This window comes from Copadichromis virginalis, linkage group LG23 (assembly GCF_057382275.1).
Source record: "Copadichromis virginalis isolate Kocher_CV1m ecotype Utaka linkage group LG23, C_Virginalis_male_GT1.1, whole genome shotgun sequence".
Lineage (NCBI taxonomy): Eukaryota > Metazoa > Chordata > Actinopteri > Cichliformes > Cichlidae > Copadichromis > Copadichromis virginalis.
The window spans coordinates 10486942-10501287 of record NC_140639.1 but is presented as its reverse complement, the minus strand read 5'-3'; the positions used below and the strand labels follow the sequence as shown (position 1 = coordinate 10501287).

The window sequence follows — 14346 nt, the reverse complement described above, 5'->3', positions numbered from 1 at the left end:
GCAGTGAGGTTACCGACAAAGAGGGCGTAAAATCTTTTGATTTTATTTACGATAATCTTTGTTTAGTCAACTAAAGCTAGATGAATTTAATGGCTAAACTGTGACAAACTAAATCTGCTGCCTAAATTAATGCTGGGGCTAATAATTCGGTCCTCATCAGTAAACGGCAGCCATGTTTGAAGCTGAACTGCAGCATGTTAAGATGATGCAAGCTTCATCCAACGCCGGAGAAACGCGATGGAGACGCCGACTTTAACCAATCGGTTCTTATCTGCCACGTTTTTCTTTTATGTCATTTGGCAAAAATGTGGACTCTGAAACCAAATGTCCAAAAGCAGACTCTTATTTTAGAAAACTCACTCAGAAGGAAACTTCCTGTGAGCACCCTCAGTCAGGTATTGAGACACAACAAGTCACCTTGAATCGTTTTATTCACAGGTTTTTCTCCATGTTGGAACATTTTACAGTTTTTTCTAGAAAATCTCAGTCTGTACTTTTATATGTTTCACGTCTGGGAACGAGGAGGGGGTGGAGCCAGCTGCTGTGATTGGTCAGCAGGGACATGGTGTGCTGGCGTCCAGCTCCAACGTTAGTCCTTTGCTCAGTAGGAAGGCTTCCTGTTTGGGTTCCCGCCCGAGGAACTTCCTCAGCATCTCAGAGGCGTCCTCTGAGCCGCCGGGCCGCAGGATGAACTTCCTGTAGTCAAGACCCACCTGGGGGACCAATCAGAGAAGAGAAACTAGGAATGAGTTAGATGACCCTCAGGGAAAGTCCTGAAACCATCCTCGCTCAGTTTCCTTAGACTGTGAGAAGTAAAGATGGTCAAATACGAGGTGAGCTCTGCATTTCTGAGTCACCGCACGGTAAATCCTGTCACTTGGAAACATCACCCTCACTTGGCAGGTGACAACACCTGTTCATGTCACACGGATAAAGAAAATCGGCTCAGCTCAGGGATGACCAGTAACATCAGCTGATCAACTGTTTTATCCAGAAACTAAAACACTAAATTATGGAGGAGGAGAGGGGCTAAAACATCTGGAGAACCTCCGTCAGCTTCTAATACAAAAACTTGAGAAAGTGTTTTTACTCTTTTACTGTAATTAATAAATCCTGATGCTTTTCATTGCGGCCCTGAAAACACATCTCCGTCTCTGTTTTGGTACTTTTGGGCCACCGTAGCCTCCAGACCTCCTCCTCCTCCTCACAGTCACTCAGTTGCTGTGAGGCCTCGTTTCCTCTGCGGGGATCATTAAAGTCTCTGCTTATCTAATCACCATGGTAACGAGTGCACCTGGACAGGTGTGCTCCATCAGAGATACAGACTGTTCAAACAGAGCTGTGCTGTTTTTCACTTTTTTTTTTCCAAACACATTTTAAATGAGAATTGTAGTTCTGAACTACATGAAGTTAAAGGATCCCAAGATTATCAGTTTTTTATGTGATCACACAGTTTAACACTGTTTATTAATATTTCTGCTTGTATACATTTTGCTGTAAATGCCCTAAATGTCACACTTTTCACTTCATTTGTTTAATAAACATTTACGTTTTTTTTAATGACAGATGTTCTGACACACTGCTTTTTATCATCTTCCATATTTATTTAAAATAACTATATCTGAAGGTTTGACTTTGTGCAGTTTCAGACTGTTCTGCAGTGTTTTGTAAACTGTTGATTTTTTTGTGTAGAGTTTGTGTTTCATTAACATTTTGTTGTTATTTTATTGATTATTTGAAGGCTGTTCATTGACAAACTATAAATCAGGACCTCCTCCTGTCACATGTTCAGCCGCTCAACTTTATTTATACCTCAAAGCTGATCTTGTAGTAGTTTAGCAGAGTGACCTTTGACCTCCTGCCTGTCTATCTGAATGTAAACGTTGGAGCTGCTGACCTTTGGGTTCATTATTCCCTCCTGTTTGAAGCGGGCATAGAACATGTCCATGGAGAACACCTCGCTCCACAGGTAACCGTAGTACTGAGCATCGTACCCGCCCGCCAGGTGTCCAAAGGTCGCCGGCATGTTGGTTCCTGCAGGATAGGAAGGAGAGGTCAATGGCCAGAGAAGAAGAAAGAGGCAACAGTGAAGGTGGAGTTTGGACACTTGTCTTCATCATGTTCACTTCATTTGCTTTTACACAGACTGTAAATGAAGATGGAGAGTTTCGTTATATCAAAGTTTTTAATAGTGGAAGGTGAACCAAAGAGAGCACAGTGGATATAAAGAGACAAGAATGATCCAGAAGAGGAATGCAGTGACGCTCCAGAGACAAAAGTGACCACAAAAAAAGCACAAACACAAACGGAGGTGAAAGATCCGTGTGTGCTAGTGTCACATCCTGCCACGACCAATCAGAAGTACATACCAGGTGAGGCAGGTATTCCCAGGATATCCTGGCAGAGGCGTCCGTACTCCTCTGCGGGGTCCAGGCCTTTCCTGGTGTGCAGAGCCTGATCCACTTTGGCCAGGACGATCTGCCTCAAGTTAAAGAGACCTGCAGAGAGTCAGAGGTCATCAGGGTGATTACGGCCGTGTGGTCGAGCGTCTCAGCCAAAGAAACAAAGACACTGCATTACTAGTTGGAGCGCTCTCGATGGCTTTATTAAGTTTAATGAGCCAAACATCCACAAAGCACGTCCCTGCTTCCACATGCGAGCTGTCAGCTGGTGGAACTAAGCCGTACACCAGTGCTTTGCGTAATGATGCTCTCTGCTGGAGAGACTGAGGAGAGGCGGAGTTGAAACTTTGGCTGAAAAATAATTTACTGTGTTAATTATGAATTGGATTATTTTTGTTGTGATGTCATGTAGAAATGTGATTATCAGAAGACTCAGTTTAGCAGCAAAGCTCATTTTATTTGATTCCGATCTGTCCAGTGAAGCTGTGTGAGCGTATTAAAGCTTCTCCCAACTGTCCCAGATTTTCAAAAAAAACATAAGCCCTGCTGAATTCCCAATGACAAGATTTAACCAGACAAACCGTCTCCAGTGTAACAGAGGGCCCTGTGCAATACGTACCGGTGTTAGCAAGGCGGGACTTGATGAGTTTGTCAAGCAGCTCGTCAGGGATCGGGTTTCTGGTCTTATAGTGCTTGGACATCCTTTGCAGAGGCTCCTTTTCCCAAACCCAGTTCTCCAACATCTGAGACGGAGCCTCCACAAAGTCCCGCTCCACATGAGTCCCGCTAAACATGGCGTAGTCTGCCTGCAGTGAGGAAGTTCACCATGACATAATTTTATCATTTAGTGCCACATTAAAGAGTGTTTATCTGAAACTATTCATCACAACCACGAGAACCTGGGCATCGTTATTGGCCCCAGGTGAACATCAACTAACCTGAGCGCACAGCTGGTGCATGACGTGGCCAAACTCATGGAAGTACGTCTCCACCTCGTCGTGCTGCAGGAGCGACGGGGCATCCGCCGTCGGTTTGCTGAAGTTGGCCACCATTGCAGCCACCGACATCTGGCGCGTGCCATCACTCAGCAGACAGCCTGGCTGCAGGCCGAAGCAGGCGGCGTGGCCGTACTTCCCTTCACTGCACGGAACAGGAAGCACAGTGCCAAGTTAACCCTCTGGGGTCCAGGATACAATTGGCCATTTTTGACTACTTTTATTTTACCTCTACATTTCACCTTTAAAAACCATTTAGCTCGCCTTGTTTGGTATCATTCTCTTCAGCACAATCTCATATGTCTGAATTTATAGTTATTTTTTCATTTTGACATACTGTACGTCTGTACTGTACTGTAACACAATTGATCTAAATTCAGACAAAAAAAACAAAACAAAAAAAACAAAATCCGAGTAGAAAAAAATAGTATTTTTTAAAATATTTTTTTACTGTAACAACCACAAACATGTTTAACGAATCCTTTTCATAACTTGAAATGCAAACAGAAATTGTACATTTTAAAACCTAAAAGTTTTGCAAACAAAGTTATATGTGGCTATTTACCTAAAAATGCAGCCAAGGCGTTTTTTTATATAACCATTTCAAACTATTTACAGAACAATCATTTGTGCCACTCCAAAAACTTGTTTCTGTCCACTATAAGACAGAGGAGAACACCACAGGCCTAAACGCTGCAGGTCTGACAACATGAGGTGTATCACCTGTTTTCCAGCTGGTGACAGTGTTAACACTGCAATTTGCCTTTCGTGGCTTTTTGGAAGAAACTGTGACATTCAGCATTGTTCGGACATACAAAACAAAACAAAACAACGACTACACTACACACTAACTACACAAGACAACACACTAACTACAGACTCCAAACACGCTAAACATCACAAGTCTCTCACATCTCAAAACTCGCTCTCTCTCTCGCCAGCGTCACACCTAAAACTTCCACCTCATCCTAAACAACCAAATGCCACATGCTGCTATATAATGCTTTTGATTGGTCAACATAGTAAACTTTAACACCAATAGGGAAGGGGTGATTTTTCCTTTCTTTTTTACTCGGACAGTGCTTGTTAGCGCTGTCCTTAGAACATACCATGGTTTATTCAGAAAAAACTCCACCGCGTGTATTTTTTTTATCATAACTCAGGTTTTAGGTGGCCTATCAACACAATTTGAAAACTGGTAAGTAGTTTGAAGTCTGCACTTTAGACACAAGTAGAAATGGATCTTGTTGCTGTGTTGTCTTAAGTTAGTCGTGTAATTTGGACGTGCGTCCGTCGACCCCAGAGGGTTAAAATTCAGCTCAACTCTCTGTAACAGCAGCTCGCCGTTTCACCTGGCTACCATCCACTTCCCTCTGTTTTCACGCTGCCCGTCAAAATCAGGACACCTGAATTTACAGCAAACACTCCAAAGCCTACACACCTGCAGCGCGCCCAAAACTCCAACCAGAGTGCCACAGAAGCCGCACATGTACCTTCTTTAGTTTAGACTCTTTATTCTAAACATATTACCGTGAAAATATCTGAGGCTGATCTAGAACATGGACCTCCAAACCCCAGGAGCTGCGCATTTAGCCTGTTCTGTCTAATGTCCAGCATCATGGTGCCACTAAAACATTTGCCGAGCAGCTCCTGAAGAAAATTTCCTGTTTTGGTTGTCCTGATGAATCTCTGCGTGTGTTTCAGGATAACTTCATTACCCAGGATGCAAAGTTTCATACCGCGGATAGAGGTCCAGGTAGAACTGCCCGACCACCTGACCAGTGACACGGTCCTTCACGCAGTACAGAGTGACATCAGGATGCCAGGTGGCAGCTCCGTCCACCAGCTCGAAGGACAGACCCAGCAGCTCCTGGTAGATGTCCAGCAGACCCTGAGTCACCACCTCCATCGGAAAGTACTCCTTCAACAGGTTTTGATCCACGGCATATTGAGTCTCCTCCACCTGACAGGAGAGGAAGAGGAGGAGATAAACAGAAATACGACTTATCAAATGGCCTCAGTTCCTCTGCTTCCTTGTTAAACTTGGACAGACCTAACGTGAGTCTAAAGCTCTGTGGATTAGGGCTGCTCGATTATGGCAAAAATGATAATCACGATTATTTTCACTGAAATTGAGATCTCGATTATTTGACGATATTTATTTAACCCTTTAAGACCTACCATAGAACCAAGTCTGCCAGAGCTTATATATTTTTTTTTTTTACATGTTGTAGTGCCATTTGTGGGAGCATTTCAAGTTGCTATACAACTGTTATAGCCCATATTTTAATAATATGTATGCATTATGTCCATAGTAACTACATAAATTGCAAAAAAGTTGCAATAAACTACAAAAAAATTTAAAATCGGTTTTGTTTTTTTACATATATTTCTACTTGGAGAAATTTAAGAGGTTTATCCCTCAAAACTTTAAATACAAAAAAGTTGCAAAAAATAGTTTACAACAACAGGAAATTTATTTTGAGTGTGTTCATAGTTTTATTTTGGAGATACACCAATTTTTATATACTGCAGGAAAAACGAAAAAACAATCCTATGATGCAAATTTGCAAAGAAAACAGAAGGTGCATCAAAATAAACGATTTCCAGCAGTGCAATTCGAGTTCTAAGCATCCCAGAAACTATTCAGAAAAGTCAAACATGACCAGTATAGGCTTTTAAGGCCTACAAGTAAAAAACTACATTTCCGCGAAAATGACGTCACTTCCGGTTTCGGGGAGGAAATGGCCGACATGTGATAGTTCGTGCTGACGTCTGATTCACTGTGGGAAGTGTTATGAACAGCTGATCGGATCGGCAAAGCGTGTTTCTGGAATATTATGTTTTTGTTCCTGCAAGCGCTTTCTATGCAGTTTTTGCAAAGCTTTATGTGGAAGGAAACCGTGACCGAGGACAAGCTGATGGCATCAGATGTAAGTACAACTCCTCCGGTTTCATATGCAAAAAAAAATATTGCGCTAGCTTACACGGTTCAGGTTCTACAGGGATTTAAAAATAGTTACACAAAACGGAGTGTGCTGCTCTGACCGGCTTCAATGACTTTAAAAAATAATATAAAATAGTGTGCAACACCACTGAAGTTTTTTTTTTTTTTAACCTCTCTTTTCAACCAACAGCAGTCACTCTCTCCTCTCCAAATAACTTCTGCTTAGCTTTCCGAGCTTCCCTCGGGTCCTCTTAATCAGCGGTCTCCAACCTTTTTTGCGCCACGGACCGGTTTATGCCCGACAATATTTTCACGGACCGGCCTTTAAGGTGTCGCGGATAAACGAGGGAGGGGCTAATAATCGGCTCAGTCATTTTTAATGATCGTTGAAAGCCCAGATCGTAATCGTGATTAAAATTCGATTAATTGAGCAGCCCTACTGTGGATGTCAGTCTTTTAGCTCCTTACAGAGCATCAGTGGGACTGCAGTACACCATTACCTACCATCCTTTGTGCTCTTACCTGGGTCATGTAGTAGCGCGTGTCCCAGGCGTGCAGCTCCCCGTTGAAAGGCAGGCCTCTCTTCTGACACTCCTTCTCCTTCAGCTTGAGGATAACCGCTCGCTCTTCCTCACCCAGCGGCTTCAGCTTCCGGGCGAGGTCCTCTGAGAGACAACAGAGAAAAACCGGACATCACCGCGGTGTGAAAACTACACTTCACAACACCATCTCGTTTATTTCAGCAAGAATAAAATCTCCCAGCAGGTAATTGCCACCATCATCACCAACAGCAGCTCTGAGGCTGCAGCTGGGCTCTCAGGACTCACCCAGGAAGCTGGCCACCTTCTTCCCAGACTTGGCCATGTTCATCTCCAGGATGAAGTCGGCGTGCGTGGTGAAGCCAAGCAGAGCGCACTTCTGAGCCCGGAGCTCCACTAGCTCCTTCAGGATCGCCGAGTTCTCCTGCAAACCAGCACGAGATCCATTAAGACCAAACTGTTTGTGGATGACATTGCCAAGTTTCACCCCCACCCCACAGCTCGTCCGACTCCTGACTGACATCTGCTCTTCAGCAGACCTCACACATCAACCAAAATCAATAACAGTTTTCCTGTGGACAGGGCAAAAATAATAAATGATTGTTTTTCCTTCAGTTTACTGGAAATAAAGCCAATACACAAAATAATAAATCATTTTTCTCCTCTGCCTGAAGTTACAGCTCGCCCTGTGTGTAAATTAAGGAGGACAGCTTTGCGAGTCTGTCTTAAATGTTTTCTGGAGGTCCTCTGCTCTCACCTCCTTGCAGCGGGAGTTGAAGGCCTCCTCCAGCTTCTGGCGGGTTTCTGGGACAAAGCATTTCTTCATGGTGGGGAAGTAATGAGGATACTTCAGCGTGACTTTCAGCTTGTCGCCGTCCTTCTCCAGAGAGCTCAGGAAGTCTTCGGGGAGGCCGCCTGAAACAGTTTGACTGTTTAAATGTGATGAATTAAATGTGCTTCTCTATCATCGACAATAAACAATGCACCACCCACTCCCGGATCACTGAGGCTACATCTACTTTTCCTCTGAGCAGCGTGAGCATCACACCACCGGCGCTGGTGCATTCTGGGTAAACTTTGATAGCTCATATCCGCTTTTGGGGCAGGCGTGAGTGAGAGCAGGTGAGAGGTCTCCTTCCTACCTACATTTAGAGACCAGGATCATCCGCCACTGAGCTGCTGCAGTAAAAACCGAGCTGTGGTTAACCAAAGTGTTTTCTGATTGGTCAGGTGGATGGCAAATTACCCAGCAGGCCTCAGTGGCACTTTGACTGTACAGCGATCTACAAACAGCAGCTTTTAGGGCTTTTAAAATGTTGAAGGAGCTCCACTCACCCAGCTCATCTCTGGTGAAGGACAGGCTGGTGGTGTCTTCGTTTAGGTTCTTGTTGAAGTCGATGCACAGGTTGCTCAGCTTCTTCTTGATGGTTTTGATCTCCTGTGACAGCAGAGAGAGAAGTCAGGTCAGACCTTACATTAAACTTAAAAACACATTTCAGCTCTGAATGGGTGCGTCATCATACAGTTCAGCATTTAAATCATGAGCGAAGGCACCGGCATTAGCCTGTCCATGGACCAATCAAGTATCCTGAAGCTCTCTTCCTGGCTCAGCACACTCAGGAACCGGGACCACCAGCTGCAGAACTGCATGCAGGAGACTGATTACACTGCTCGTTACTGGGTTAGGGTGACACCCGAGGATACCTCTACAGTGGCAGAGACACACCCATGTTACACATGAAGCAGCGTGCGGGTGAAAGCTGGCCTGTAACACTTCTCCTTCAGGTGCGGCGGCTTTACTGATGGTTGGTCACATGTTTAACACACGCAACCAATTAAGGAAAAGGAAAAAAAAAAAGACTTCCTGCTGCAGCCTGATAGGTTGATTAATCACAGGACAACAGGTGCATTAGTCACCTGACCATCTCAGCAGTAAGTAAGGAGATGCTTTTCTCTCTCAGCTCTACTTTTGGGGTCGAGGACCCTAATTTGGCAAGACTTGAGGATTTGAGGCCTGCGGTAATCTGAAGGTCACAGCAGGAGGTATTGTACACAAGAGCTTTTAAATAAAGGTTAGAAAAAAGGAAGGAGCTACCTCCTGTGTGTCTTTGGGCAGGTGGAGGCCATTCCTCTTCCCCAGTTTGATCAGTCGCTCCATGTACCGCTTGGACTCCACGGTGAGGCTTTCAGGGTCAATCTTCTTCTGCAGACACAAACACAACAGGACGTTCAAAGAGCAGCAGAGCTCCAGGGTGTAAAAATGGGCTTTATTCTTTTTCAGTAACAGAATAAAACCATTGCAGCACCTCTGCAACCTCCCTCTTCATACCCCTCCCCTAATCTCTCCCTAAAAGCTGTCTTCCTCCTGATTGGCTGACTCCTGGAAAACTGACTGCAAAGTGACATCATCTCACCTCCAGAGCGACGATCCTCTGGTAGACGTCTTCCCTCATGCTCATCTCCACGTCAAACTCGGAAAGGCATTTGTCGGCATCTGTGCTCGCTGCTCGCACCTCCTTACAGGGAGACACATGCTGCGGGAAGTCCAATGTGTTCCTCTGAACTGGGGTGCAGAAGGCAGGGGCAAACAAAGAGACAGAGGAAGGGCAGGGCCATGTATGAGGCAGACTTTTGACAGATTTATGAGTATTGATAGGAAAAACAATGCTTGAAAGAAAAGAACAAAAAGATGCTTTCCTGGATTCAAACGTGTGAATCAAACATGGAGGTTGGTCTTCAGCTGTTGTCAGGCTGCAGTTAACAGCGAGGAGCACTTACCACAGTCATTTATACATTAGTATGTTGGACATTTCCACTGAACCACAGTGACGTCTGAGGTTTTGTTTCAGAGTTCATGCAGAACAAAGACAAACTCCAAACGATCAAATATTTGAAGTAAAAGTGAGATTTTACTTCTTATTCCACCTTTAATTATTCTTTTATTCCTAAAGGAACTCTTATTCAGCTCATTTCTAGCTCACGCTTTTACTCTTTGGCTTTGGTGCAGTTTGTTTTATCCTGTTAGTGGTTCGAGCGTCTGCTCAGATATCAGAAACGCGGAGGCCGCAATGGATGCCCGTGTTCAGCCTCAGTGGCGTGCATGGCTGTTTGTGCGCTTCCTCCTGCAGAGCTGGAGGTGTTTTTGGGTTTCAGCTGCCTGTGAACAAAGCCTCAGTCTCCATTGTTGCAGCAGCTGGTTCAGCTGCTTTCTCTGCAAACTGCTGATGAGTCTTTACCATCACAGCCCCACTGTGCTGACACAGAGCTTCACTGCAGCGAGCGCTCACAAAGACCCAACAGCCCACGAGGTCCACGCAGCACGCTCGATCCCTTTACATTCAGGGTCACCATCTCACCACCGAAACATCTGGAAGGACAACTGTACCCACGGAGCATGGAAAACCTCCGCAGACTTGCCTAAATCCCCCGATCTGACCATGTTACTTGTATTTATTTCAAAAATGTTTTTTTTTCTTTGGTTTTATGTTATAATGTCGTGTAACAAAGTTAGATCTGGAAAAGAAAGCGTACATTAAACACAGCCCATCTTCATCAAGCTCAAATTCCAGCAGAACGTAGTAACTACGTCCTCACAGTTATTATACTTCATAAAACTAAAACTAGAATCTGTGTTCACAAAATGCTTAAAAAAAATTACAGTTACAGATTACAGTTATGAGCATGCATCATCACAGAGCTCTGCTCCTTCTCTGGTTATAATACTGAGAAAAGGCAGTACCGCGTGAGTACTTGATATAACAAATCTACAGATCATCATTTCCTGCTGCAGGTTTTAAGAGTCCAAAAACATTTCAGACCAAAAAGAATCCAAACGTCCAGAGAAGCTGCAGGTGTGTTAGTGTGAAGCCTCCATGCTCACTGCCGGGGTGATGATGATGAACAGCTGTCAGTGATATCTGATCAGATATCGGTGCTCGTCCAGTCAGCTGACTGACAGGAAGTTACTTCTGACCAGAATCTGAACTTTGACCCTCACATGGAGAAACCTTCAGTTTCTCAGGCCTCTCGCTTGCTCCGTGCTCAGCTCAAACGTTCTGACATGTTCACTCATTACGTCATCACTCAATAAGTTTTTGCACGGGGACGCTGTTCCTGTAATTCTGCCTCAGTGCAGCGCTACATTAAAGAACAAAAGATGACAATCTGCACCAGCTATTCAGGAATTATCTTTACTTTTTTCTCATTTATTTTCAGAGGCTCACTCATGAGCTAACATAAACTAATGAAACTCAATTAGTCGCAACCAACCAACCCAGTGATGTAATCTCCTTTACTGACAGAAGATGGGGCTGAACATGTTTTAAAAACTTGAAGCACTTATTTCTTAAATCACGTCGACTTTAAACGTGAAAGCTGAGAGTCGGCACTTCAGTTACATCCTGACAATCTGATTTAAAATCTGATGTACTTGCAACATGGACACTGAAACCTATGGACCTAACTGTGTGTGTGTGTGTGTGTGTGTGTGTCTTTAATGTGGTGTTTTTTTTTTAAATATCCAAACTCTGAAGCAGGTTGTAATTGTGTCTTTGAACAGTGTTATAAAGTAAAGCTGTTACCAATATTATTTATTATTATTATTATGAAAAAGTCAGTCTTCAGGGTCAGGGAAGCGCTCACCGGTGTACTCGACCTCCACGTTGGCGAGCGCCTTCAGCGTGTTCTCAAAGGTGACGTTGTCAAGGTCAAGGGCTCCGATGCAGTCGTACACCTTCTTGGTGTTGGCAATGAGCTCCTCGGAGAGCTGCTGGATCTGCTCGGGGTTCAGATCCCATCGCAACCGGTTCTCAGGGCAGACCGGCACCGGGCTGCCAAACACCACCTCACCTGAGGAGGAGACAGGTGAGGACATCACAGCAGAGGAAGAGGATGGGGAAGAGGAAGGTACGTGTCTTTAGCGCTGAACATGCCGTTGGGAGCTGGGAGCTGAGCAGCAGGCTTATAACAGGTTTGTCTACCTGTCTACCTCGACACCACTTTCAATCCCACAGGTGAAAAACTAAGATGCAGCTTTTTATATGAAGATTAGAACAACATCAATGACGACACAAGTTTTAAAGTGTCTGCCAGGCGGGCTGCTGCTGAATTCAGACTCAAATCACTGTTATCCTGTTACAGCGTGAGCCGACGTCACAGACAGCAGGACCGACAGCACCCTTTTCCTCCTGCACAAAGTCGTTCAGTGATGAGAGGCATCCATACTGCTGTAAATCTAATCCAATATAGAAATTTATAATATTGATTAGGATCTATTAATTTCATGGCCGTCTTATTGTCTGAAAAAGTCCAGCTTGCTTCAGAGCTGAACTTCATTAAACCAGATGCTGAAGAGTAATGCCAATGATCCGGATATTGATTAAAGCACAGAAAGTGAGAAAACATCAAAGCTATAAGAGGACAAAGCAGTCTGTACTCTACAGATCTGTGCCACGTATCTGTTAACAGAGCCAAGCAACATTATTATAGATTATTATTACTGATGGTGTTGGTTGTGTGGATTTATTTGTTTTCCCCTTTGTAAACTCCCAACTGAAGAATGGGCCATTCTAAATTGATATAAAAGGCCAGTTATACTGAAATAATAACAGTAATCATAGCCTTATATATTTACATAATATCCTAGAGTTTCCATGAAATATAAATGATCATCCAACTAAATCTGGCTAAAAACGATTAAAGGCTCACTTTTTTCACGCTGCAGTTGCAGAGAGACATCGTCTGCTGCGTGTCAGAGAGCAGAACATAAAGGGATAACAACAGGTCTGCTTCTCACGCCATTTAATTAATACCTAATAAAAACGTATAAAAGGCGATCAGCTTTAACACCTCCCATGATGGAATACGTCATGTTTGGCATTCAGCGCTTTGCCGGAATCATTATTAGGCGATGAAGGTTTAGAAGAGGTGTTTACTTTTGTTTTAGGAAGTTACACGTGTGGTAGAGAACAGCGCTAACGTTAAATTGGCGGATTTTTGAATGAAGTCCGGCGGAGTTTGTCTCTGATCTGTGGAAGTTAACCCGTGTTGTGTGTCTGCGAGTAAAATCGCGCTTCCCCGTTAAAGAACATGCTGCCCCACAGGCAGGTAGTTCATAGCTAGCTCCATGAATAAGCAGCCCGGTTAGCTCACATGCTACAGAAACGTGCAGAACACCTGGACACACTGGCCTACCGGCTCCTTTATTCTGCTCTCGAACAAATATGGACACCTTTTCTTCTCCAGTTGAGCTTTTATTACCGAGCTCAGCTGCTAGCGGCTAGCTAAGCTGCTGCTAGCTGCCTCAGAGTCCGCAGCTGGAGCTCAGAGAGGACCCGGGAGGAGGCACGCGCAGACAGCCGCTCATTTCACCTGAAAACGCCGCGGTCAGGCGACAGACTCCCCGCCGTCACTCACCTGTTGGCCCCATGCTCACAGATTCGATAAAGCTTGGCTCTGTGCGTGTAGCTCACTGACAGGTGGCTCCGCGGCTCTGGACTAAAAAACAGACCCTCACCCCTTCCGGTCACACCTTTCAAAATAAAACCAAATGAAAACGTTTACTGTTTATTTTCCAAGCTTTTAAAAAAAACAAAAATCCGCTGAAGGTAACAGCAGAACAACAGGAAATTATAAACACTAAAAATAAAAATAAAAAATAAATAAAAGACAATAACCCAGCCATTGCCAGGGTACACATACCCCCATTAAATTACAAATGAAATGCACATAAACTGTTTGTGCTGTTCCTAAATCAATCCTGACATATCTCTTTAAATGCATGAATAAATGTATGAATGCTTTAATGGTGTTCGTCGGAAAGGGAAGATGTGTACCTGTCCTGGAAATCAGTTCAAAACCAACTTCTGATCAGTTCAAGCTTTGGGAGCACAGCTGGCTGGGGCACTTGAACTCTGACCTGATGCTGCTGATCTTGCCAGTAAAAAAAACGTAGAGATTTTTCACGGTCATTAGCTTTAGACATTACAGCTTAGGTTGTGTTTATTAACGTTATCCAGGGTCAGGCCTCTTTTATGAACTGGTGAACATGGAGATTGGTGTTTTCCAACTGTACTCTCCTTTTTGATGATCCAGGTCGAAGGACTGATGACTGTGCTATCCAAAATTTAAAAAAAAATAACGTAGTCACAGAGATGTGAAAAATGGGATGTAGAGGAGCTCCCATCAGACAGGCGATCTGAAGCGAAGCAGCAGTGGCTGTGAACCTGTCAGACTATGTGCAGGGTAGGAAGACCTGGAACCACGGAGCAGACAGAGGACAAGGGGAGGCTCGGATAATAAACACACAGCAGATGATAAGGGGCGAGGAAACAAGTGGAAACAGGTGGGAACAAATCAGGGATAACGAGACAAGGAAAGTTAAACCAGACACAAGGACAAGAAACAAGACCACCAAAGTAAAACAGGAAGTAACAGATGACAGACTCAAACAGGAGAGCTTAGTT

The 14346-nt window shown here is 44.2% G+C and overlaps 1 protein-coding gene across 1 annotated transcript; it reads right to left on the bottom strand.

Annotated features, from left to right (window-relative positions):
• Positions 1-413: 413 nt before the first annotated feature.
• thop1 (thimet oligopeptidase 1) lies at positions 414-13428 on the bottom strand. The gene is made up of 14 exons (XM_085448049.1): positions 13298-13428; positions 11525-11731; positions 9298-9446; positions 8979-9086; positions 8219-8321; positions 7641-7798; positions 7172-7307; positions 6867-7009; positions 5137-5360; positions 3341-3542; positions 3022-3208; positions 2370-2498; positions 1898-2034; positions 414-713 (listed from the first exon to the last, which is right to left on the bottom strand). Exons 1-14 carry the CDS (start codon positions 13308-13310, stop codon positions 552-554), a joined length of 2058 nt encoding a protein of 685 aa, XP_085304175.1. The 5' UTR covers positions 13311-13428; the 3' UTR covers positions 414-551.
• Between the last annotated feature and the right edge of the window lie 918 nt (positions 13429-14346).